We start from the raw sequence: 24,729 nt of genomic DNA on the forward strand, positions 1-24,729 counted from the left end.
CCCTGGCGGTACCATGGTTGAGACTCTGCACTTCCACTGCAGGGGCCACGGGTTCGATCCCTGGTCGGGGAACTAAGATCCCACATGCTGCATGGCACGGCCAAAAAAGAAAAATCTCTCTTAGCAACTTTCAAACATACAAAACAGTATTATAAATGATGGTCAGCATGCTGTACATTAAATCCTCAGGACTTATAACTGGAAGTCATATAAAATAAAATGTGATTTGAGAAAATGAAAATAAGCAAGTAACTAAATGTGAAGTATTCACATTTTATAACTGGAAGTTTATACGTTTTGACCACCTTCACCCATTTTGCCCATCCCCCCAGCCCTCTTGGTATTTAGTTTAGAGGTCAAGGTGGTGAGGGGCACTTCAGGACGTCAGGAGTCATGCATTCTGGGAAATTCAAAGGCTGTGTAGAGGATTTGAGAGAGGCTAGAAAGGAGAAGAGAAGAAGCAAAGAAAAAAAGCATACAGTAAGGAAAGACAAGATAACCATACATGGAATTTGAATTTTTCCAGGCCAGAGAGATGGCAATGAAGATAATGTAAGGTGTATTCATAACCCTCCTTCCCTCTTCATGTTTTCCATGACAAGCCACTATAAACCAGAGCTCTCGATAGGTTAAATCCACATCTAGTTCCCAAAGCCTTATTAACAGATACATTTACAGCACCATAATTCCATTCAGTAGTGCAAGATAGACAGATACGGACCAGAAAGGGAGGAGACTCTAAAAGAAGGTCTTAACCAAGAAAAATCTCTCTAGTTATCAAATTATCTGCAGTCATCTGGAGTCATGTTGGTTTGACTGTCATAGTGAAATATCCAAGTTTTCACACATTTCACCTTCTCAAAGATTGGACACCAACTCGCCTAATTTTAAACAAAACCTGATCGTGAGGTTGTCTAAGCTTAAGAAATTTCCTAAAGTCTAAGGGATTTTATTTTTGATGATGTCTTTTCAAGAACGACTTTGGTTGATGTTTTTGGCCATCTTGCCTGTTCTTAAAGTTGCATGCATTAACGTTCTTTTATCCATCTCATCGTCATCTCCCACTCTTGAATGGTTAACTGTAACTACAACAGCCTCCGCTCCTTCAGTTCGGATAGGTCTTACACCTTGAACAGAAGCTCCTTCGCGCGGGACAGCATGACGATTGAAGAACTCCTGGTGCCGTCCAAAGAGCAGGTATGCGTTCTTTGTCAAATCTTCTTCCGTCGTTAAACTTTCATTTGTATGATGGAATCACGTTCTCTGTCGCATGACAAAAACTCTGTTTCTGCATGTTTGGTTTTGCATTTGTAAGTCTTCCTGTACTGCCAGTTAAAGAAAAAATCCATTGTACCATAAATCGAAATATCCCTCTCTTCTGCATATCAATCTCATCCCACAAAGAGGAACTTAGAAAAGTTCTAGGAAAGGCATGGATACCTTTCTCATTTCTTGGCCAGATCTTGCAGTTTTTAAAAGAGACAGTTAAGGGAATTCCCTGGGGGTCCAGTGGTTAGGACTCCGCGCTCTCACTGCTGAGGGCCCAGGTTCAACCCCTGGCCAGGGAACTAAGATCCCACAAGCCGTGCAGCGAGGCCAAAAATAAATAAATAAAATAAATAAGTAAATGAAAGAGAGGTAATAATAATTGGTAGCTAAAGTTGCTGACATTATCCACATGAAGGTTAGGTTTCGCTCAACAGACTATGTATGCATGTTGGAATTTGCTGAAATTGTTTTTAGCAAGTTAAAGATTAGATTGGTCATGTTTTTGGTCCCTTCGCTTCAAAGCTGCCTGGGATGGGCCTTCTCAAGGCGTGCCAGCATTTTGCTTTCTACTAGAACCTCTGCTAGGTTCATTTGGTGTTTATGCAATTTCTTCTTTCCGTTAGCTGTGGTTGAATAGATACTGGTTTATTACAGGAAGACTCAGTAACAGAGTCCTGCTGCGTAGGGGCTCAGGATGGGTCATTATTCTAGATTCACACAATACCTGCTGTTAACTGTGCACAGTCAGGAGCTGGTGATGGATGCAACTGGACCATAAAACTAATTTTGAAGGTGGCCTGTAATATTTAAACAATGTAAATGGTGAAATGATGCTGGACTTATTGATTCACTACATAATGAAGGTAAATTGGGGCAGATGAATAAGTGATGAACACTTATCATCACCAAGTTAGAGGTCAAGCCGCGGGTCGTCACACCTTGAGGGTTCCCATCTGTCTGGAGACGCCGACTTCCAGACACACAGATGTACGTTGTACTTCATAGGGACCTACGATACGTATGTTAATGCTTTATACACTCTGGAACATTCTCAGCAAGCAGGTCTTACAGAGCTGACTGCAGTGACTCTTCAGTGTTTGGTCAAAAAAACACCCTCTGTAGAATGATTATAGGTACATGCCATGGTTTAAATGGGCGTTAACACCGGAGAAAGCACTTATCTCAAATGATGAAGCTAAGTTCTTGGGTGTAAAGTGTTGCCCGGGTATTGGTTGAGATTTTCTGAAGAACGCTCTGCTTAGTTGGCTGTGGTCATTATCCTAGTTGGATAATCCTGATCTCCTTATGTTCCCAACTGAAATGAAATGTTAGTGGATATATTGCTAACACTTAAAAGTGTAGAAATACGTGAAATTCTCTGTGCTCTAAGGGAACCCCACAAAACTTACAAACTTGCAAGTAAAAGGAGATTCCTTGAACATTTTGCTATTATTGTAATGGAGTAGCAAATTGTCAGTTGACCCTAATTATGGTTTATATTTCTGAATATATACTTGTTTGGGGGGCCAAGGGCCTGAAATGGAGGCCGCCACCACCATTATCACCGTGACCTCACCTCCACTGCCACCATCACCTGCACCGCCATCTCCACCACGTTTACCACCATAGTCACACAGCCTCTCAATTTCTGCACATCAACCTTAAAGTAAAATATAAATGCTTGCGATGCTACAAGGTTACAAACAGGCTTCTGAGTGTTCTCACACCATGACCTGTCAGCTACCGCCGAGACCTACTTACTCAGGTAGAATGGCGGGGCAACATTTACTCAGAATGAAGGATTCGTGAAAAGAAATGAAGGCTAGAGAGAACGTTTGAGGTAAAGCTGATGTTCTTTTGTATAGTTTGTTCCTGCTCCGATTTCAAAAATGCCTCTGTGGACATCACAAACCCTCTGTAGGCCAGTCAGAAGAAAGGAGAGCTTAGGACACCTTGAAAGCTTTACAGATAAATCTTAAGTTGATAACTGCAGAAGCAGGAAGCTGCTTTCTGTAATGGCCACAGAGAATCCGTGGTCTGACAGGCATTTCTCATGGAACGAGCACGTTTAATGAGCACATCACATGACTCCATGATAAATTCACTGGAGACTTGGAAAAAAAGATATGAATATCATAAAGACATTTTAGGGACAGTTGGGGGCATTTGAAAATGTACAAGCTATACTGTTAGGAAATTATTGTTCATTTTCCGAACAGTGATAATAGTATTGAAGGTATACAGGGAATATCTCTCTTCCAGGGGTATGCATGCTGAATTTTTCAGGAATGAAGTAATCTTTGTCAGCTGTTTATTTTCAGATGGTTCAGCCAAAAGTGTATGCATGGAGTGAGAGACAAAAATCAAATATGGCCAAATGTTAATTGTTAAATCTAGGCTGAGTGTATATGAATATTCCATATACAGCTTTTTCAACTTTTTAATTTTGTATTAAATTAAATTAAATTAAATTAAAATTAAAACTTGGAGGAAAGGGGAAAACAGATTGTGAAAGAGGTGTATTAACTTATTTCATCCCATATCTCATTTATCATAGAAGAGAGAGAAAAGGCTAATTCCTCAAAAGAGAGGCTTTAAGAGGGAAGAGTCTAGTTACACTGGGCATGACTCATGAGAAGCATTTACTTCAGAAGTGCATTTAAACACTTTATGTTAGAATTAAGTGACAAAAAATTATTAGTTGATGTCTATCATGTCTCAAAATCTGCATGGACAAATTTCAAAATGGAGTTTGTCCACAGTATTGATTTTGTCTGAAAGCATGCAAGAAATCTGAAATATTTAGAATTCCTAAATTTAGCAATGATATATGACTTACTGTCCGATTTAAAACTGCCTTGTCATTGCCCAGTTAAAGTTGCTTTGACAAGAAAAGGTGAAAAATGAATAAAAATTAACTTAGCGTGAGTTTTGTTTTTTTTTTTAACAAGAGTAGCGTTCACCCATACAAAGCATAGTTGCCTCTTTATTATTCTGCCGCTGATTAATCCGTTTGCACATTAACCACTGTTAAAGTACAGTTGAGGTCCAGGGTGGTTAGGCCTGCCACCCCCATGTTCCTAAGAACCTGTGCTGGTTTGAAGGCCGGTGTGGAGGCCAGAAGTGTGGAGGCCAGAGCTGGGGAGTGAGGCTGAGAGAAGGAAGCCCATCCCCGTTCCTTGCTAGGCCTTAGTCATGATTAGTTTGTAAACTACTTAATTCCCCCATGGATATTAAGAGTTGACATGTTTGTACTGTGATATTGGATTATCCATGAACTCTGTTTCCCTTTACCTTCCCTTTACCTTGTAATCAAGAATCGCCTGTAAATATGCTTCTGAAAATGTGTATGTAGATAAATCATGTCTGGCATTTGTCAGAACGTTTTATTATTTAAGGCAGTAACACTCAGCCCCAATTGCTCCCAAGAATCACCCGGAGAACCTTTAAGGTCAGGATTGTTCAGTTCCTCATTCCGGGGCGCTGGGGGCCTTGTCATGCAATTTTTAAATGCACCCAGAGTTGAAAGCCCCTGATTCCTAGTCAGAGTTCTTAGTTGAGGGCACACATTGGAATCACCAAGTGGCTCTTTGGAGATTAAGATGTGCACCGAATTGGAGTCTCCCTGGCTGGGCTCTTGGGCACATGTGTTTTTCAGAATTCCACAGATGATACTGGGAGGCACCTTTAGTTAGGAACCACTGCCTGAAAGCAACTGTGGCTGGGTTCTTTTTGTATATTGGTCAGTCTAACGTATTTGTTTTATAAGCTGAGATTTGTGTGTGTCAGGATGTCTTAGAGTAACATCTGTTGCTCTAAGAAACATTCCTTTCCCAATAGGAGGTAATAAAGAACAGGGTTTACTCTCAGCTGAAGCCTGGTTGTCGAGGATGAGTATAATAGACAGGTTCTTTCATTTCTTCTGACATAACTATTGAAAGCAACTGTCTGGTATGGCTCTTGTAATTGCCGTGTTGTGATCCAGGTCAGCCAGCCCCCATGACATAAATGGAGTACTGTTCATTAGATGCCATGGCATCGGGAGATAAGGTGGTGATGCTTGTGGTGATGGTGCTGAAAACAGCTCCTACTATGTGCCAGGCACTATTCTAAGTGTTTTGGAATTAGTACTGAATAGTTTAGAATGAACTCATTTACGTTGCACAAAAACCCCTATGAGATCATTTCTCTGCTCCATTAAAAAGATGAAGAAACTGAGGTACAGACAGCTGAAGTAACTCACCCCAGGGGACACAGCTGGTAAGTGGCAGATAATCACTGGCCATATGGCTCTAGGTTGCCTCCTCTTTGCCTCCTTTTTTAAAAGAATTTTATTGAAGTATAGTTGCTTTACAACGCTGTGTTAATGTCTTCTGTACAGCAGCGTGACTCAGTTATACATGTATATTTTCACACCACTCCACTCTCTATGTGCATGATTCAGTGTGAGAAGGGAGCCAGCGGAGAACTTCACACTCTGCCCTCCAGGATCTCAGGCTTGTTAGTATTCTTACCATGGGGCGGTGCCATCCTCTGTATCCCTTTCTTTAGCATGAAAGATTATATTTAGACACATGTTCTTCATTATGCTTGTTTCTAAGTTCTTATTGAACGTGCTTTAAAAGGAACTGACAACAGTTACAGCTTATATTCAGCAGCAAGTTATGAAAATTATGGAGAAAATTAAAGGAGTGGAAATAGTTGGCCTTTACATAGATCTGGAGTAGAAGGTGTACTAGGGCTCTGAAGATACTGTGCAGGCTACCCAGTTAATTACACTTCCCTTGAGTGACCCCACAAGTCATCGGGATGTGTACTGTGGGCAGAAACATTTAATTCAGTATCATTTCTGGCAGTTACTCAAAGATGGGAGACGAGCGGAAATCGCTTAGGGACATGGGTTTTCACCTGCAGACACCCATCCCACCTTCTTTAGGTGGCAGTGACAGGATCTGATGCTCAAACCCCTACACCCACTCTCTTCTCAGTCAGTGTAGTTTAGAAGGGGCTGAATCCCTCCCTCACCTCTTCTCCAAGGATGGGCCTCAAACCTGGCCATTCAGAGGATTCCTTGTCCTGGGTTATAATGATTACATTGAGGTGAGATATAAAATCTCAGCCAGCCTAATGAGATTTTGTCTAGCCTTCGGGTTGCTAAGGTGTAAAGGTGATGTAAACCCAAAGCTCCTGGGGATGGAGCGTGAAGACGAAGCATTCCTACCATCTTTTGAGCCGCGGCTGGATGCAGCCATGCCTGAAGTTGCACCCCCCAGACTTTCCCACTATATAAGCCAGTACACTAATCTCAACCTGCCCCCACCCCTGGGGTGTCCTAAGCCAGTTTAATTTGGGCTTCCGTCCTCACCAATGTGCCTGTTCTTGGTGGTGGTCAAACCTGGCCTGAACAACCACCTATCAAGGGCAATGTAGAAAGTCTTCTAGAATCTCAAAGTACAGTTCAACCTTGAGATTCGGTTAGTTTATGCTTTCTCTCTAGGAATAAATCTAATTTTACCTAAATACAAAGAAAATGAGGGAACTCCCTGGCAGTCCAGTGGTTAGAACTCCATGCTTCCACTGCTGGGCTCCCGGGTTTGATCCCTGGTCAGGGAACTAAGATCCCACAAGCTGTGTGGCACAGCTCAAAAAAAAAAAAAAAGAATAAAGAAAAATAATATATTTTTTAAAAATGAGCTGTGATTTAATAGCTAGCAACCTGGGTGTTTCCCAGCAAAAATATCTAGAAAGGCATTCTTTACCAGTTGATCACTAAGGAATGAGGATCTTCCATTGCCTTTCAGTTCTGTTGACATACATGCCATGTGTCTACAAAAAGAGAGAAAACGGGGCAGCTGTGGGGCCCTGTCCCTCTCTCGTTAGGTTGCTTTCATCTTTCAGACTTCCCTTTTCAGAACAGATTCGCCCACGTGGTTTGTGCCTAAGGGGACTAGTCGCGCGGCTTCCAATGGTGACCAGTTTGGAAGATGTAACTAAACTAGTGTGTAAACAGTTGCACTGGCTGTTGGGTAATAGTGGAGATCATTCTGGAGCCAGTAGTGGAGGCCTCTTGATAGCGTCCCTGTACCTCAAGCAGCTGTTACCCCTAACTGTTACCACCCCCTAACTCTTCGCATTTATCTCCCAGTCTAGGATTCCAGATCCTTTGGGTTGGACTTGGTCTTTTGGCAGGCTAAGGATGATCTCATGTATATTTAGTTACATATTGTGCTGTGTACTAATACTTGGTATATTAGCAAGGAATGTGCAAATTGGAGAGTTCTCTGGGAGAAATTCATGTTTATTTTTTCAAGACCCGCCCTTTCCCATGACCTCAGTAATAGAAAAGGAGAGGAATGAACAACCCGACAGGCTGGTTATGCTAATAATCCTTCCTCCTGTCCCTGCCAACCCCGTTCCACCCCTGCCCGCCCCCTTCCCCCTCCATCGGCAGATTTAACTTTCCTATTTCTTTCCTTGAAGCTAATTTCTAAAGGGCTCTCAGAAATGTGCATGGTGGCAGAAGGTCACCAGCCTGGGATTAAAGATTTTCTAGAGATAGTCGCTTGGAAGATAAGCACCTTTGACTAGTGATATTTAATATCCTGCTTTTTCCTCTTCAGGGTGCTTTGCCAGCAATACTTAGGTGATCCACTCAGCACCTCTCACAGATTGGTCATCAAGATTACAGATTTTTTTTTTTTTAAACGCAGAGAGGTTTGTGTTGTAACTTAAGGTAGTGCAGTTCGTGTGGATGTCTTGAGCCAGATGCTGATGTGTTAACGCTCTCAGCTTCTATGCTGACCTTGATTCACCTTCTCTTGTTGAAGTTAGTAGCTAAATTATCTTGAAATCAATCCGATCTGGAAATCTCCAGAACGCAGCTTCATTTTGGTTTGTATTCTGGTCTCAAATAAGTCTTGGGGGTTATAAGAGTTGATTTCAAGAAAAGAAATACTTTAGGGGAAAAAAAGACCTGCTTTAGTAAGCTCTTAATTTGTATTTTATTTTGCTACTTGAATGAGGTTTTCTTTTATGGAATTTAAGGTACACGTGATGTTTTGAAATATGTCTTCATTGTGAAATTATGTCCACGGTCAAGCTAACTAACACATCAGTCACCTCCCATAATTACCATTTTTGGGGGTGTAGTGAGAACACTTGAGATCTACTCTCTTAGCAAATTTCAAGTATATAATACATTTTTATTCATTGCAGTCACCGTGCCGTGCATCAGGTTTCCAGAATTTCTTCATCTTATAACTAAAAGTTTGTCCCCTTTGATCCATATCTCCTCTTTTCCTCCACCCCCCAGCCTATGGTAACCACCATTCTATTCTCTGTTACTATGAATTAGACTTTTTTTTCTTTTAAGATGGAATCCATTTCTTAAAAGAATATTTCCAGATAGTTGTGGTGGATGTCCAGACAGACCTACTGTCTATTTCAGCAGCAGTTTGCCATTTCACTCAGTATCTGCCATAGATCATGATAATTATAATACTCAGGGCAGCACCTGCCCTACATTTTCTTAAACGGATCATCTCACTCTGTGCTTTCAGCCACCTTACGGACTAGGTACTATCAGTACCACTTCACAGACAAAAGAGCCTGGGACTGAGTGTTTTCCTTGTCCATTGTCACATTAGGTGACATTTGGTGGTACAGCTGAGAATAAAACTTAGGTCTGATGGCTGCTTGAACCCATTCTGCTGCTGCCCTAGGCTGCAGTGCCACTCTCATAAGCAAAGTATGGCAGCCTGAGGGAAGCATATTCAGCTGGAAGCGTCAGCGTTTAGACAAGTATTTTGTCACGGCCAAAAGACCACTGTTATTTGTTAATCCAGCAGGCTACTCCCTATATTCTGATCAAACATACAACATCCTAAAAAGCTATATACGGGGCCACAGTGTTATATAAATTTAAGAAATAAATTCAATTATAAAACATCTGGGAACATCAAGATTATTATTATTATCTGTGATTCTGTTTGCAGAGCGATTTAGAATTTTCATATCACTTTCATATTACTTGGGTCATTCCATTCTCATGGTGAGTTGGGGCAGTTAACATTATCCACCCATTACTCACATGCAGAAATGAGGTTTTCTTCAGTGAGGTTTTTTGACCTTGCACTCACTGGGCTATGAAGTGATGCAGCCCACCTCAAACCCAATCATCTGTTCTCTGTCTAGGGGATCTGACACCCACATGGGTCCCCCTGCCCTGGCCCTGTCCGATGTGTGGCCACAGGCTCAAGTTATCCTTGACAAGGATAACTACTAAAGCCACCGAGTGCCGGGTATTGACTTTGAGAAGCCTCTGCTCTCCTGGGCTCCCAGTCTGGTTACATCATCCAGCTGTTTCCCAACTAGATCGTGTTTACAGTTTTTCAGATTAGATGCACTTCATTCTCCGTGGGACCTGTTGCTGTGAGTTTTACCTGGGGCCGGTAACATTAGCAATATCAAGACCACCAGTTCATCCGCAGGACCACCTTCTGCCAGGGCTAGCCAAGCAGACAGACAAGGACCTTAACCGGTGTCATCCAGCACTGGAGGTTGACAGTCAGCAGCCTGGAGAATTAGCTGATACTGGAATGAACTGGATTTCTTTTTCTTTTCCTTGCAAGTACTTTCTTGCCTTCTACCTCTTTTCTTCTGTGCCTGGACATTTATTTCCAGTCCTGGGCATTTGGGTGTGTCTTCATTGGTGAGGCCAGTGTGTACTTGCTCTCCTCTTTTCTCTGAGGAACAGGGCTAGTGAGAAACTATTTTGGGAAAGTATGAACCTCTTGGAGACAGTGATATCATCATTAGTCAGGCGTTGGACTCTATTGAGTAATGTGCATTTTGATTTTAATAGTATCCTTGATATCACTTCCAAGATGAAAAATGATGTGCTTATTCATAATCATTTTTGACTTGGGAGTAAAAGGTCTTCTTAAGTCAGTGTGAACTTTTCCTTCACGTAGTGTTCTACTAAAGCCACGCAGCACCGGGTATTCACTTTGTGTTGTCAAATGTTTCAAGTCTCTCTCTGAACTTCAGTTTCCTCATTTGTAAAATGGTATATTATCTCCCAAGGCCACTCCGTCCTGAAGAGTCAAAGAACAAAGTAATGTAAAGGCCTAGGATAGTCCCTGACATTGAGTTGACAGAGTAGGTTGCAGTATTGCTGTTAACATAGAAATTTAAATGTTTTTGAGTCAATAAATAAGACTTAGGCATTTAGAAGGTGCGTCCTTCTAACTGAATGGGCTGTGTTGATTTCATATAGGCATCCTGTGTATATAACTGTAAAGGACCAGTGCTGGCCCTGGAGTATGTTTGTTTTTGCCCTGCTTTCTCCACAAATTATCAGATTTTAACAAATGAGCTCACATAAATAAAAGTCCTTTGAAAAGTAGGAGCAACTGAAAAAAAAAAAAAAAATAGAAGCGATCATACATATGTTCTTTGAAAATCCTTTGAAAAGTAGAAGCGACCACAGCCTGCCAGCCCTGGCCTTGGTGCCAGATTTCTGGTGTACGTTCTCATTTAATCTTCCTATCAACCAATCATCAATTTGAAAATGAGGAAACTGAGACTGAGAAAAGTTAAGAGACATTCTAAGGATCATAAAAGCAGTAAGTAATGTTGGGGCATCTCCAAGGGGGCTTTTAATAAATAAAGAAAAAGAACAGTCAAAGGCAAAATACCTCCTTTATTCCTGATGGAGGCCAGGATGAGGGCTGGCTGAGTGTCTGAGCCAAGTGGGCTTGGTAACTGAACCCCTGAAGTGAGCAGACCCCCTACCCAGTGGCCAGCATCAGTGACCCAGGGCAGGCAGCCCCCTCACGGAGGTCTGTTTAGGGGAGCAGAAGGGGGATGTCTGCCCTCTGTGACCAAGCTCAGGTCCATGAGAGTGAAAATTGGATCCGAGAGGAGCCTTCCTAGCTACCTTTCCCAAATCTACCACTTAGATAAAGAAATCACATTTCCTGAACATTAAGGGACAGGGCGAGGCCCACAGTGACGCAGTTGAGTTGCCTTTCTAAAATGGAAAACTTAGGAGTGGGAAAGAAGTGCTCTCTATTCACAAATGGCGAAGGCAGTTTTCAAATCCAAGTCTGTGCCTCAGGTCTAAAGCCAATCTTTTCCATGAAGCCCTGGGAGCACCCCTACTTGCTGTGGGAAGTTTAAGAGCCATCTCTAGTTCATCTTTTTTAACCATCATCACACGTAGTGACCTTTTTATCATTTTAAATGTCTATTGGTTCAGTAACCAAACAGAAGAAGAGCTTCTCCTGGTACCATGGTACCAGGCACAATGACGTGTCACAACATCTTGAAATTCATATTGTTGACTACAATAAGTAAGCAGTTCAAACGGCACGTTTCTGTTTTAAGTAAACATTAGTCTGTAGAAAAAAGTGTTCAGAGACAGGTAGCTTGCAAATGAAGCTACCACTTCATCTGTATAAAAATCATAGGCTCAGATGAAGTGCCTTATTTTTGTGTTTCAGTGGATGCATTGTAGGAAGAGCATTTTATTTGTCTATATTTAGGTTATTAAAATTGCTAGGCCTGCCCATCAGCCTCTGCAAAACTCTATGGAAAAAAAGAAAAACTGGGACAAATATCGGGACATATGGCTCATTGTTTTGAACAAGTCTTTTAATTGATTCTACACTTGCTCATTTGTGTTATGACAAAGTTCCTGTGAGTGACTAGGAGGTGTGAGAGTCGGGGAGTTAGAAAGGAGTCAAAGGGATCCCCATGTGCTGGCACACCCCAGCCTCGATAAATATTACATGACGGCGGTCATACCTTTTTGTGGGATACAATTCATTGTTTCAATAATTAATGTCGCCAGTGCATGTTTCTAAGAGTACCAAAGGTAAATAATTTACTGTAATTACCAAAGAGGAGTGATATTATTTATTGCTTAGAACCTGAAAAAGAATAGGTCTTTTGGAAAATAGCCTTAGGGCTGCCCCAAATGGAGGAATTGCAGTTTGCTAAAAAATAAAGTGAGCGGCACCACCTACTTTATATTAAATATTTTGCCCCACTCTGAGGGTGGGTTGGTTGGGGTCTTTAAAAGTCAGTAAAATTGGGGGCTTCCCTAGTGGCACAGTGGTTGAGAGTCCGCCCGCCGATGCAGGGGACACGGGTTCGTGCCCCGGTCCGGGAGGATCCCACGTGCCACGGAGCGGCTGGGCCCGTGAGCCGTGGCCGCTGAGCCTGCGTGTCCGGAGCCTGTGCTCCGCAACGGGAGAGGCCACAGCAGTGAGAGGCCCGCGTACCGCAAAAAAAAAAAAAAGTCAGTAAAATTGGTAAATGAGGCCAGACGGAAACCAACACCTAATCTTTGGTTAACCCATAAAGAATTTGGGAACTTTCTGAAGTGACGTATTCATCTTTGGGGGTTAGGACCCTAGTTCTGTAAACTCTTGTTAACACCATTGATCGCATACCCATCCACCAGATGTGTCCTCTCTCACCGAATGCACAGACGGCTGCTCCTCATTCATTTTTGCATTTTCCCAAGATCTAGGCAGGACAGTGACTTACACATAAGTGCTCTGCAAGTTATTGTTCCATTTGATCTCAGGGCTTTTTTTTTTTTTTTGCGGTACGCGGGCCTCTCACTGTTGTGGCCTCTCCCGTTGCGGAGCACAGGCTCCGGACGCGCAGGCTCAGCGGCCACGGCTCACGGGCCCAGCCGCTCCGTGGCACGTGGGATCTTCCCGGACCGGGGCACGAACCCGTGTCCCCTGCATCGGCAGGCGGACTCTCAACCACTGCGCCACCAGGGAAGCCCAGGGCTATTTTTTAATCTTTGTAATTCACAGTAATTTTTAAAATTTAAGTTTTCTTATTATGAACCTTACACACACAAATAAAAAGTCATCACCTGTTTATTTATACCTTAGACGGAACCCTGTGGAGATTTCCCCTCAGCTGGCCTAGAATTATACAACCTACGAGCTATAGCTCAATCTAAAACTGACTAAGCTGATAGCAAGCAGGAAAGATCTTTTTGGAGTAGCATCTTCAAGGAAGGATCCAAGCAGCCTGGAAATGAATGTGTTAAAGTCACTCCGACTGGATTAAGGGTCTCCTGGCCAGCGAGCATCTTCCCTTTGTCTCAGCAGGCCCCCAGCTGGCACACTGGCTCACAATTTGCTTCCAAATATCTTAGCCTGGCCATAGGATCTGGTGTTTAAAAGGAAAGGGGCACATGAAGATTTCCCGTCTGCAGCACTCTGGGCAAAGAATGATCTTTGGCTGTTGCAACACGTGAGAATTAACCGTTCAAATAAAGGTCCTTCTCCATTTGGGAAAGAAACAAAAAAAGTCATGTTCTTTTACAAGACATACTCAATAGGATTAAAAAGAGCAACCCCATATACACCTTCAGCCCCCAACTTCTCCTCTCCAGAGACAACTGCTCGGGGTAGCTTTTGATGACTGAGTACTAAGCTTATGGGATGCTCTCTGCATGGTTGAGGGCTTAGCACCTGTGATTTCCACTGAAGTAATAAGTCTGAGACATTTCACTGGAAAATCCCAGAGAAGACTCCCCATTTTCTGCCTCAAGGCTCTGTCCCTAACTGTCTGTCTGGGAGACCAATAAAGGTAGAAGGCTGGGTCTGAACATTCATTACATAAACTTTCAATTAATCTCCATTTTCATTATGGTGCCTCTGACCTTCTAATCTTCTGCCTCTGGTTTCTATGCCTCTAGATTTCTGCCAGGGTTGATGGGGGGTGAGTTATTTGGCAACTGATAAATCAGTGAGGGGATTATGGAGATCAGATCCCTTTTTAGAGAGACTTTCAACCAATCCTTGCTTTTCTGTTGATGTCTTATTCTCTTTGCCTGTGTGTGTGTGTGTGTGTGTGTGTGTGTGTGTGTGTGTGTGTGAATTCTTGACTGTCATTTTACTGGGGTTTCAGCAGAAAGCAGATCTTTAGAAGGACGAAAATTGAGATTGATTTCGTTTTTGGTGTGTGAGCCAATATCTCTCATCAGATTTGGAACATTCTTAGCCATCTCTCTTCAAACATAGCCCCTACCTTATTCTCCTCTTCTACTTCCGAGAGTCCAGTTACACACACGTTAAAACCTTTCACTGTGTTCTACGTCTCATACTATTTTCTGTATTTTCCATTCTTTAAAAAAATCTATCCTTGACATATACACACCACTATATTTAAAATGGATAACCAGGAAGGACCTACTGTATAGCACAGAGAACTCTGCTCAGTGTTCTGTAGCAACCTAAATGGGAAAAGAATTTGAAAAAGAATGGATATATGTATACGTATAACTGAATCACTTTGCCGTACACCTGAAACTAGCGCAACATTGTTAATCAACTATAGTTCAATATAAAACAAAAAAATTTTTTAAACCTACCCTTCATTTTTTATATTTTTCCATGAACACTTCCCACATATTAACCCTGTTTCCTGTTGTGTTTAAGAACTGACATTATACTTAGAACTGAACAAAGGCCCATTTGATTTCCTTACGTATATTCCAGTCCTCTGTTGAATCATCCACCTTTTCATTTCTTTTCTCTATCTTTTTTCCTATTTTCTTAAACATACTAATCATAGTTATTATGATAACTATAATCAAAGTTCTTATTAACTTCCTTCAAAATGTAGGATGACTTGGGAGTCTGTTTATAGTATCTGGGTTTGTTTTGTGTTTGTTTTTGTTCATGTGCTCTGGCCACGCTTGGCAGTTTTGCATTGCGTGCTGGACATGATGTATAAAAACAAGTTTGTAGACATGACGCACCCAGTGATGATAATATTCCTTCAAAGAGGACTCGCCATCCCTCTGCTAGGCAAAGAGTGGTGGCTGATTCTTATCCGGTCAAGATTTTGCTGAAATGAGGCTGGTTTGCAGCCCTGGTAAATCTCAGGCTACCTCTGGTCTGTCCCTGGCCCTTCAGGGTCCTTATTTGAAATTCTGGTATGATCTTTGGGTCCCCTCCCCTTCCAAGTCTCACACTCTAAATCTTTTTCTCATGAAACTGCCCAAAAGCTCTGTTATGCCTTTCAGAGATTTTCTGGTTAGTTTTTTAGCTTCCTGTTCTGCACAGCTCCAGAGTTTATTTATTTATTTTTATTTATTTATTTATTTATTTTAATTTTTGGCTGTGTTGGGTCTTTGTTGCTGCACTCAGGTTTTCTCTAGTTACAGCGAGCGGGGGCTACTCTTCGTTTTGGTGTGTGGGCTTCTCATTGCAGTGGCTTCTCTTGTTGTGGAGCGTGGACTCTAGGCACGCTGGCTTCAGCAGTTGTGGCTCGCGGGCTCAGTAGTTGTGGCTCGCGGGCTTAGTTGCTCCGTGGCACGTGGGATCTTCCTGGACCAGGGCTTGAACCCATGTCCCCTGCACTGACAGGCAGATTCTTAACCACTGGGCCACCAGGGAAGCCCCAGCCCCAGCATTTAGCAAATGTTCTGAACAGAAATCTGTAGCATGCCTGAGGCCACCCAACTCTCCACCAAAACTCCCTTGGTTTTTCTGTTCCCCAGCAGGTAGCCCCTGTAGGCACAAAGCCCAAATTCTGTCTGCACTGGTAATTGACAAATGCCCCCAAGTTAAAAATGGCAACAAAAAACTCAACTCTTCCAGGTAACCACCTCTCCAAATATAGCTCCTCAGTTTTGCACCTCAATTGTTCTCTGCTGCCCGCAGAGATGATTTCCACACTTATCTGTTGTGCTTAGTACAGCACTAGGCTGCTGCTGGCTTCTCTACCCCACTTGGAAACAGAAGTCATCAAGATTGAATTTTTTTATTTTTATTTTGAGACTCGGAAAAGAAATTTACAATTGTCAGATTAATTTAGAGATTGTTGAAGTACTTAAAATCATGGTTAGCATTACTTCTGTGATATTCCTTGTGCCATGCCAGTTACTCAAGATGGTTTCTTAAAAGATTGAGATAATACAGCATATCAATGAACTTTATTTCTAATTCTTGAAACTTCAATGTAGACCTGTGGAGGAATTTACAGTCAGGCCCATGGATGCAGAGGGCCAATGACACTAGTTATTTTATATGAGGTACTTGAGCATCTCTGGATTTTGGTATCCACGGGGATGGGTCGGGGGGGGGGGGGTGTCCTGGAACTGATCACCCAAGGACACTAAGGGGCAACTGTAAAAAAATATATATATATATGCTTACGTTGAATGTTAGACTCTCTGGACTATGGAGACATACAGGTGTATTTTGTACGTACAGAGAAACCACTGTCTTGGATGGGTTGTTGACACAATATATCGTTTTATTTTTCAGCATCTAACATTCACAAGAGAATTTGATTCAGATTCTCTTAGACATTACAGCTGGGCTGCAGACACCTTGGACAATGTCAATCTTGTCTCAAGTCCTGTTCATTCTGGGTAAGTAACCAAAAAGTCACTTTTCCTATTAAGTTAACATTGCACTTACTTTTGCAGTTATAGATTCATATTGACAAACTTCACATGTATGAGGTATTGACCTTCTAAAGGACTTCATTAGTGAGTATATGTGGCATATATCTGTAAGTCATTAGTAAATATTTTTGCTAAACAAATCTGCATTTCTATTTTTATTGGTAAAAGCACCATGTTAGAAAGGAAGTTACTGAGGTGCATAACCACTTCCTGGCTATTCTGGCACTACTTTTAGGTCTCTAATTTTCCTTTTCAAAATAAAAAATTTTAATACAGTCATTTCTCTTAATTTTACTGTATTCAAATGAAGTTTTTTTCTGAGTATCTGATTTTCCTGAAATAAAATGATAATGAAGCTGTATTAAATTAAAATTTTTTTGCATAAATGAATTTTTAAAAGAAAGGAAAAAGTGAATGTACCAATGTGTGTACCCTGGAAGTGCTGTAGTAAAAACCACATCAAACAGGCTCCTTGTTGCTGCCCTGTTAGCAAAATTTGAGGCAGGCCGCTAAAAGGTGACCTGCTTCAATTGCTGAATTGAAAATTACTGTATTTTTAGATATTGGATTCTTAGCCTATTACAGGTAATTAAACTTGGGATAATTGATTCGCATACAAATGGAATCGAAATAATTCATTAAGATGATGAAAATTTCAAAGTATTTTCACCTCTGAAATTGACATTTAGGCCATAAATTAGTTGTGATCCAGGACAAGTGCAGATTCAATTTATTTAATCCTGAATTAAATAAATTAACAATAATTAACATTTGTGAAGTGCCTTATATATTTTATGAAGTATTTTTTGCTGCTTTTAATTACAATAAATTGTAATGGCTAACCTACCTAGTGCTTTTCATGTATCTGGCATTGTGCTAAATCTTTTACATGTATTATCTTATTTAATATTTATTTGAACCTTAAAATGACACTGAGATAGGCTTTACTCATTATCCCCATATTAGAGAGGAAAAGTCCTAGACTCCAAGTAATGCTGCAGGTTATTTAAAGTATTCTTACACAATTGTGGCTTGTAACACCACAATTGTGAAAAACAAGTCACTGCAATGTCATTTAAATGGAAATGATTCACATGAAAGTGCCTTATAAACTATAAACTACACGGTGGTCTTTGAATCATTAATATTGCATTTCTTTAATTCAGTTAGAAAAAGCTTTAATTACAGTAATATTACATTTTAAACTGCTTAAAATAGTTACACGATTTATAGTAGATGTATTTGGGTCTAAAATTGCAAAATCAAAAAACAAACCAAAAAAAAAAAAAAAAGTTGAGAAGGAAAATATAAAACACCCAGAATAGGGCTTCCCTAGTGGCACAGTGGTTAAGAATCCACCTGCCATTGCAGGGGACACGGGTTCAAGCCCTGGTCTGGGAAGATCCCACATGCTGCGGAGCAACTAAGCCCATGCGCCACAACTGCTGAGCCTATGCTCTAGAGTCCGCAAGCCACAACTACTGAGCCTGTGTGCCACAACTACTGAAGCCCGTGCACCTAGAGCCTGTGCTCCACAGCAAGGGAAGCCACTGAAATGAGAAGTTCACGCACCGCAGTGAAGAGTAGCCCCTGCTCCCCGCAACTAGAGAAAGCCCACGCACAGCAACGAAGACCCAACGCAGCCAAAGATAAATAAACTAATTAAATAAATTTTAAAAAACAACACCCAGAATACATTCATTAAGTGGGCAAACATACTGAAGAGTTTTTTGAACCAAACTTGGTGAATTGCCACCATGTGACAAACAATCTAGAACCAGCACTTTGTATTCTACACAGGAAAGAAAAGCACTAGGGTTTAATTTAGTAAATTGAGAAGTTGAGGGATCATAGGATAAAAAAATCAGAAACGAGCTTTCCCCTGCACTGGAGGCAGTGTAGTATGTGAATAGGCAACTAATGTCTCCTTCCCCTTGAATTCACTGAAGACAGTAGACTTCTGCAAGAAAGGAAAAGTAATGGCAGCTAATTGGGCTTATTTGAAAAGGAAAATATACACTTGGTATACACTTGGAAATAGCTCACTAATGCCAGGTCTATGGTGTAGCTTATATATAGCCATTTAAGGCAAATCTTTTTCCAAGTTGTCCCACAAATGCCAAATGCCTTGGTTTCATTTTCTGATGGTTTTTATTTTTCCTTTGCTTATCATTGACATTTTCTGTTGCTTGCTTCTAATTATCTTACATTAATTTTTCCCATTTGCTTTCTAAATTATTTTGCAGCTATTCTTCTCCACTTCCTCAGTATGATTCAAGGTGATAACTGTGTCTTTTATGTGAACCATCCCTTTTTGTATTTTTAATTTATGTGAATTTTTCCCACAGTTAGATTGTGTCAATGTCTGTAGTGTATCAGCATTTGTCACCCTGCTGTTCCTAAAGCTAGAAACATTCATTCATGTGTTAGTTTTAGGATCATTTGTAGAATTCCTGCTTTAGTTTAAATGTTAATAAGATACAATGAATATGATTAAATATCACCTTTTCATTTGTTTCTATAAATGATATTGCATGAAATTTTATTTTGCATACAATATGTAAGGGATGAGTTTAGAAAACAAATCACTATATTTCATAATGCCATTAACAGAACTCAATATCAGGCTTAAACATCTACTCCCATCTTTCCGCAGTCTTTTGGCTCTATAAAAATGAAAACCATAGAACAATAAATAATCAGTAATGAGCACCAACTATGCACTGGTTGCTACACAGAACACAAAGAGATTCTTCCAATTTTATTAAAATCTTCTAAGCCATGGTTTTTCCATTTGGTTCTGATATTCTTCGTAGCTGGGGTATTTTTATATTGACACTGGTACCCTTCTTACGCTACCTTCACTTTACATATATATACTTTATATATATAAAATATTTATATATGTATATATTTTTTCCCTATTTTTTTTCAGTGTTAGTAACCAAGTCTGACCTAGGCAGTTTCTGAGCACACTTAACAAAATGGTTTTGTTCATTGGTTTATTCAGTAAACATTTACTGTGTGCTGATTATGTATGGGAACTGTGCTCAGCTCTGTAGGTTAAGCAGTGAACGAGACAAAACCTGATCTGAATTATTATCTGTATTAGTGAGACTCAGCTGTTTGTTGCCAGGGCAAACACAGCCCTCTCAGTGTAAACACTCCGGTGTTTATCTGTATCAATACCACTACAACTGCATTTTCAAACCCAGAGTTTATCTTGAATCATTTGTAATTCATTCTGTTACTCTTAGTCCCAAGCACAAGTTGATTTTTAACTACTGGAAGCTGGGAAAGATGAGATTTTTGTGTTGGGCTTCCTTATAATATGCCATGTTGTCTTTATTACTGAATAAAAGTAGTTGTTAAGTATGTATATGTCTAAAAAAGTATAGGCTCCCCAGAGCAGTTTCAAGTGACCCTTTTACCACTCAACACTGGAGACAATTCATCTGGACACTTGTACAAGTGAACAAGCATCTTTGTCTTTGACTAGGGAGGAGTGATTTTTGTTTTGTTTTGTTTTGTTTTTGAGAGATTCAGTCTCTTGCCCTCATACTTTGAATATCCTAGTGGTTCCCGTCTCTCAAAGTATGTATAATGATATCAAAAACATATGAAACCATTAATGAATCCAGAGGAAAACAGCTAAATCCAAAATGAGCAAAAGGGTGTGAAGCTGATTCCACCTCACTGATGACCAGAGTTGGTTCTGAAAATCTGATAGGCTGAAAAGTGATCCCCACGCTCTTGATTCTCTCCATGGGGATGGTGGGTCCATTTGCTTTGTTGAAGAGGCTACTCTTCCGAGGTCAAGAGGCATCACTCTTTAGGAAAGGGTCTCCAGCTAAGACCGCCAAGCAAGGTCTGAAATCTATTTGTAGGATGTTAGAACTGTTTTTTAGAAGAGTAAACAGTAGAGGATTTTGATGGATGGGATTATCCCCCTTCCACGCCCCCGCCCCCCGCCCAAATACTGTAGGTATTCAGACAATTTTCTAAATATCAACATTTGGTGCTCTTCCACTAATAAGCCTATTTTCACATGTGAAAATTAGAATGCAAAAATACATTGTTTCTGTTCCCCAGTCTCTGACTTGCACTCCTTCATATGTTGGGCTCAGTGGTTTACATTCATCAGAGTGCTTTACAACACGGTGACAGTGGTGGGAGGAGTCACGGAGGTCTTTTTTTCACGAACACATGATAGGAATCAAGATATTACCCAAATAAGTTTGGGGTTAGCAGATGCAAACTGTCATACATGGGATGGATGAACAACAAGGTCCTACCTACTGTATAACACAGGGAACTATATTTAATATCCTGTGATAAACCATAAGGGAAAAGAATATGAAAAAGAATATATATATGTATAACTGAATCACTTTGCTATACAGCAGAAATTTACACAACATTGTAACTCAACTATACTTCAATAAAATTTTTTTAAAAGATATTACCCAAATATGACACAGTTAATTCTTTACATCTTCATAGCTACATGCAGACAAATAATTTTTCCTCCCTAGCTTTAATATAACAGCCAATGACAGAATTATATAACTTAGAGATATTTTCTAAAAAGTCTGTTCAATCATTTTTGTATTGCTATACAGATACTCAAATGTAGGTTATTTTAAACAGTTTTTAAGCCAAATTGATATTGAAAAGATTAAACCCCTTTCCATCAAAATTGCCTTAGTAATACTAACTTTAGTCACCTTCTGCTTTTATTCTTATTTTCTGCTTTGTGAGAATAGTAAAAATTAGAGTGTTGGTATGATTAAAGATACATTCATTTTATGAGTTGTACATGTTTAAGACATACTGTGGAGTTTCATCTTACTTGTCGAGGGGGAGAGATTCCATAGTCAGCACATGGCTAAAACCATTGATAGTTAAAATGACCCTTGAATGTAAACTTAAACCACCCACAGGGACCACATACAGTGGGTTTGTTTTTAAATGCAAGACAGTCGTTCAATAGCCGGTTTTTATCCCAACTTTGAAACAGTCACTCTTCCTTCAGTTTGAGCATCTGACAGTGGTTGGCTTCTGTTCGGAGGCCACGCACCATCAAAAAATAAAGTGTCGTGTTGTACTTTTTGCTCAGTTCACAAGTCAAATGCATGTTTGATGTGACTCCACTGTATTTACTTCCAACGTATTCTTAAAGAGGGGGAATGATAGCTACCTTGTCTGTCACTTTAACATTCGGTTTCCAAACTTGCTGTGAAAACGGCTTCTGTCTCTCCTTGATTTGGCCTCTGATCTTCCCCCCTGCAGGTTTCTGGTTAGCTTTATGGTGGATGCAAGAGGCGGCTCCATGAGGGGAAGCCGGCACCACGGGATGAGAATCATCATTCCTCCTCGCAAGTGCACTGCCCCCACCCGTATCACCTGCCGTTTGGTAAAGAGACATAAACTGGCCAACCCACCCCCGATGGTGGAAGGAGAGGGATTAGCCAGTAGGCTGGTAGAAATGGGTCCTGCAGGGGCACAATTTTTAGGGTAAGTCATTTGTCAGTTTTCATCTTGGCCCTCGTACCACATCTCTGGTTTTCTTTACCCTTGTCAACTCAAGTAGTTAACAGTTAAATCTGTTGAGTTGGACCATTTCAGTCGAGTACAGCCTTCATGTAGTATCAGAGGTCACAAAGCTGTGTAATTCTCTGAAAAGCTGGTAGGCTGGTACTTCCTTAACTCAGTTTGCTGGCCAAAGGTTTTACTAACCGAGAAGCATGTTCTCTGCTCAGTGAGTGCACGGAACCCCAGCGGCCCCCGTGGAAGTCAAGGCACCACTCTTATATATCCCACGTTGAATAAATGGCTATTTTGGGTACATGTCTTTTTAATGATCATTTTTTGGGGAACAATCCATTGTGATATTGTATTTTACAAAAGGAAAAAATGCATTTATTTTCTGAGGTGGCACTTGGGTGCAAATCAGGCAGGCTCTGTCGTGACGGACAGTTTGTTCACAGTTTCCCCTTCTTGTTTCTCTTCCTGCTGCATGGATGTTATTCAGTAAACTGCATCTTCCTACCAATCCTCCCCCTGTAAATGAGGGTGAGAGCTTGGTTAGCCGAATCCTGCAGCTTGGGCCTCAAGGAACAAAATTTATTGGGTAGGATCTTTATAGACAAGATACAGAATGTCTACAGTTCTTTTTCCATTTTCAATTTTTTTCTGTCACACCCATGGTCTTATTCTTGTCTTAATTTTATTTTTGGTTTTTAATGCTTTCAGTTGATGTGTGTCACTGAAAGAAGAAAAAAAAATCATAGTGGCTTGACTTAATGCAGCACCGCTACCTCTCTTGTGCTTTTCAAGCATGTGGAATTCACTGCAAGCATTCTGCTTTCATAACTCTGTGCTTCTGTAAACCTTGCTTTAATTTGAAATGTTTCAACTGATGCTGATAGTTTTTAAGACAGACTGATAGTCTAATTTTAACCCAGTGTAAAAGAAGATATATGCAGGCTTTGAATCAACATTTGCTGTAAATGATATATATGTGTATATATATATATATATATATATATATATACCTGTATATATATATGTATGTGTGTGGAGTTGCATTTTTTTTTTAAAAGTACTTATGGGCTGTGAGAAGGACAAGTCATCAATAAGTAAACTGATTTTGAAAAAATGTTGGGAATACAAGATATTTAAAGAAAATCCAATAGGCAGCAGGTAGCATATTCTACTAAAGTTATTAAATTGTTTTGTTTTGTTCTGTTTAAGCTGAAATGTGTTGGTATTTGTCTGTCTGCTTATCTGTCTGATTGGTGTGTTTGCATTGGCAGTCTGCATGAAGAAACCTGTTATGAAAAGTTATGCTTGGCTTTCACCTTGGTCCCAGACCCTTGTTCATTTCTCCTCTCCAATATTGTTGAATGTCATACACAAAGCCACATTCCTGAAATATGTAGAGTGACAGTATCTGATGCATTAACCTGCAAAGATTGTATCTAGTTTTCAAAAAAAGAAAAATTTAATGTCTAATCACCAGGTGTGGTTAAAAACTAAGGTGAACATCTTAATAACTCTTGAAATTACTAACACTATTAGGAATAGTTGATTTTGTTCTTACCCGCTGAAAAATAAAGGGATTATAAAAAATGTTTCAAACCCTTAATTTGAATTAATTATAATTATTTTGCCCAAAGGAAAGTTTTCATATTTATCATCCCATTTTAAGTGAATGCTTTTGTAATAAATCAAATATTAATATGTTTTTATTTATGTCATTTGGTCATTACAACTACTGTCCTTTTTTATGCTATTACCTGTTTAAGCCTGTATCTTCTGTCACCACATGTACATAAACACACAGGCTAAGAGGCGAGGTTATATACAACCTCTGTAGGAGAATAATGATACTGTCTACTTAAATGTCATAAAATAAAGCTGCACAATCCAGCTACATAAACTGTGTGTGATTGTGGTCTGCTTACTTCCATTCATCCTTTTTAGCATTTATCCTACTTCAAAATTTAACAAAATTATTCCTGTGCTTGATTGGCTCTCTTCAATTTGCAGCCATTTTTTCGCCTTCTTTTGCAAAAGGACACTGTCAAAAATCACTAGATCGTTATATGACAGTTTCAAACCAATAATGCTTTTTCAGAAAGTTTAATTCCTATGCAGCCCTACGAGAGCTAGGAAATTACACTGCCCATTTCACAACGTAAAAATCAAAGTAACTGTCTTGACTATACAGGCCATGAAAGTTATGAAAACTGACCGTTGGAAGGAGTGGATTGTTACATTGATTGTTTTCTTGCTAAGGGAAAAAAAAAAATCAGTAATCTTTCAAAATAGGCAATCTACAGAATTTCTTTTTTCAAGAAACGACTGTGTCCTTTTAAATCATGAGCATTTTGTATAATGCAATACACTATTGTGTTTTAAAAAATGGACCGACTTTCTTTCTTATGGTCTATTTTAATAACTTTCAATTCCTCGATTACTTATGTGTGCTGAATATTTTC

The 24,729-nt window shown here is 40.2% G+C and overlaps 1 protein-coding gene across 1 annotated transcript in view; it reads left to right on the plus strand.

Annotated features, from left to right (window-relative positions):
- LOC136136057 (ankyrin-3-like) overlaps window positions 1–24,729 on the plus strand; it is an 89,241-nt gene that overhangs the window by 5,616 nt on the left and 58,896 nt on the right. The window contains 3 exon segments of the mRNA XM_065893928.1: window positions 1,095–1,197; window positions 16,581–16,687; window positions 22,016–22,251. Coding sequence (XP_065750000.1) covers window positions 1,095–1,197; window positions 16,581–16,687; window positions 22,016–22,251 — 446 coding nt within the window.

This window comes from Phocoena phocoena, chromosome 16 (genome assembly GCF_963924675.1).
Source record: "Phocoena phocoena chromosome 16, mPhoPho1.1, whole genome shotgun sequence".
Classification (NCBI taxonomy): Eukaryota; Metazoa; Chordata; class Mammalia; order Artiodactyla; family Phocoenidae; genus Phocoena; species Phocoena phocoena.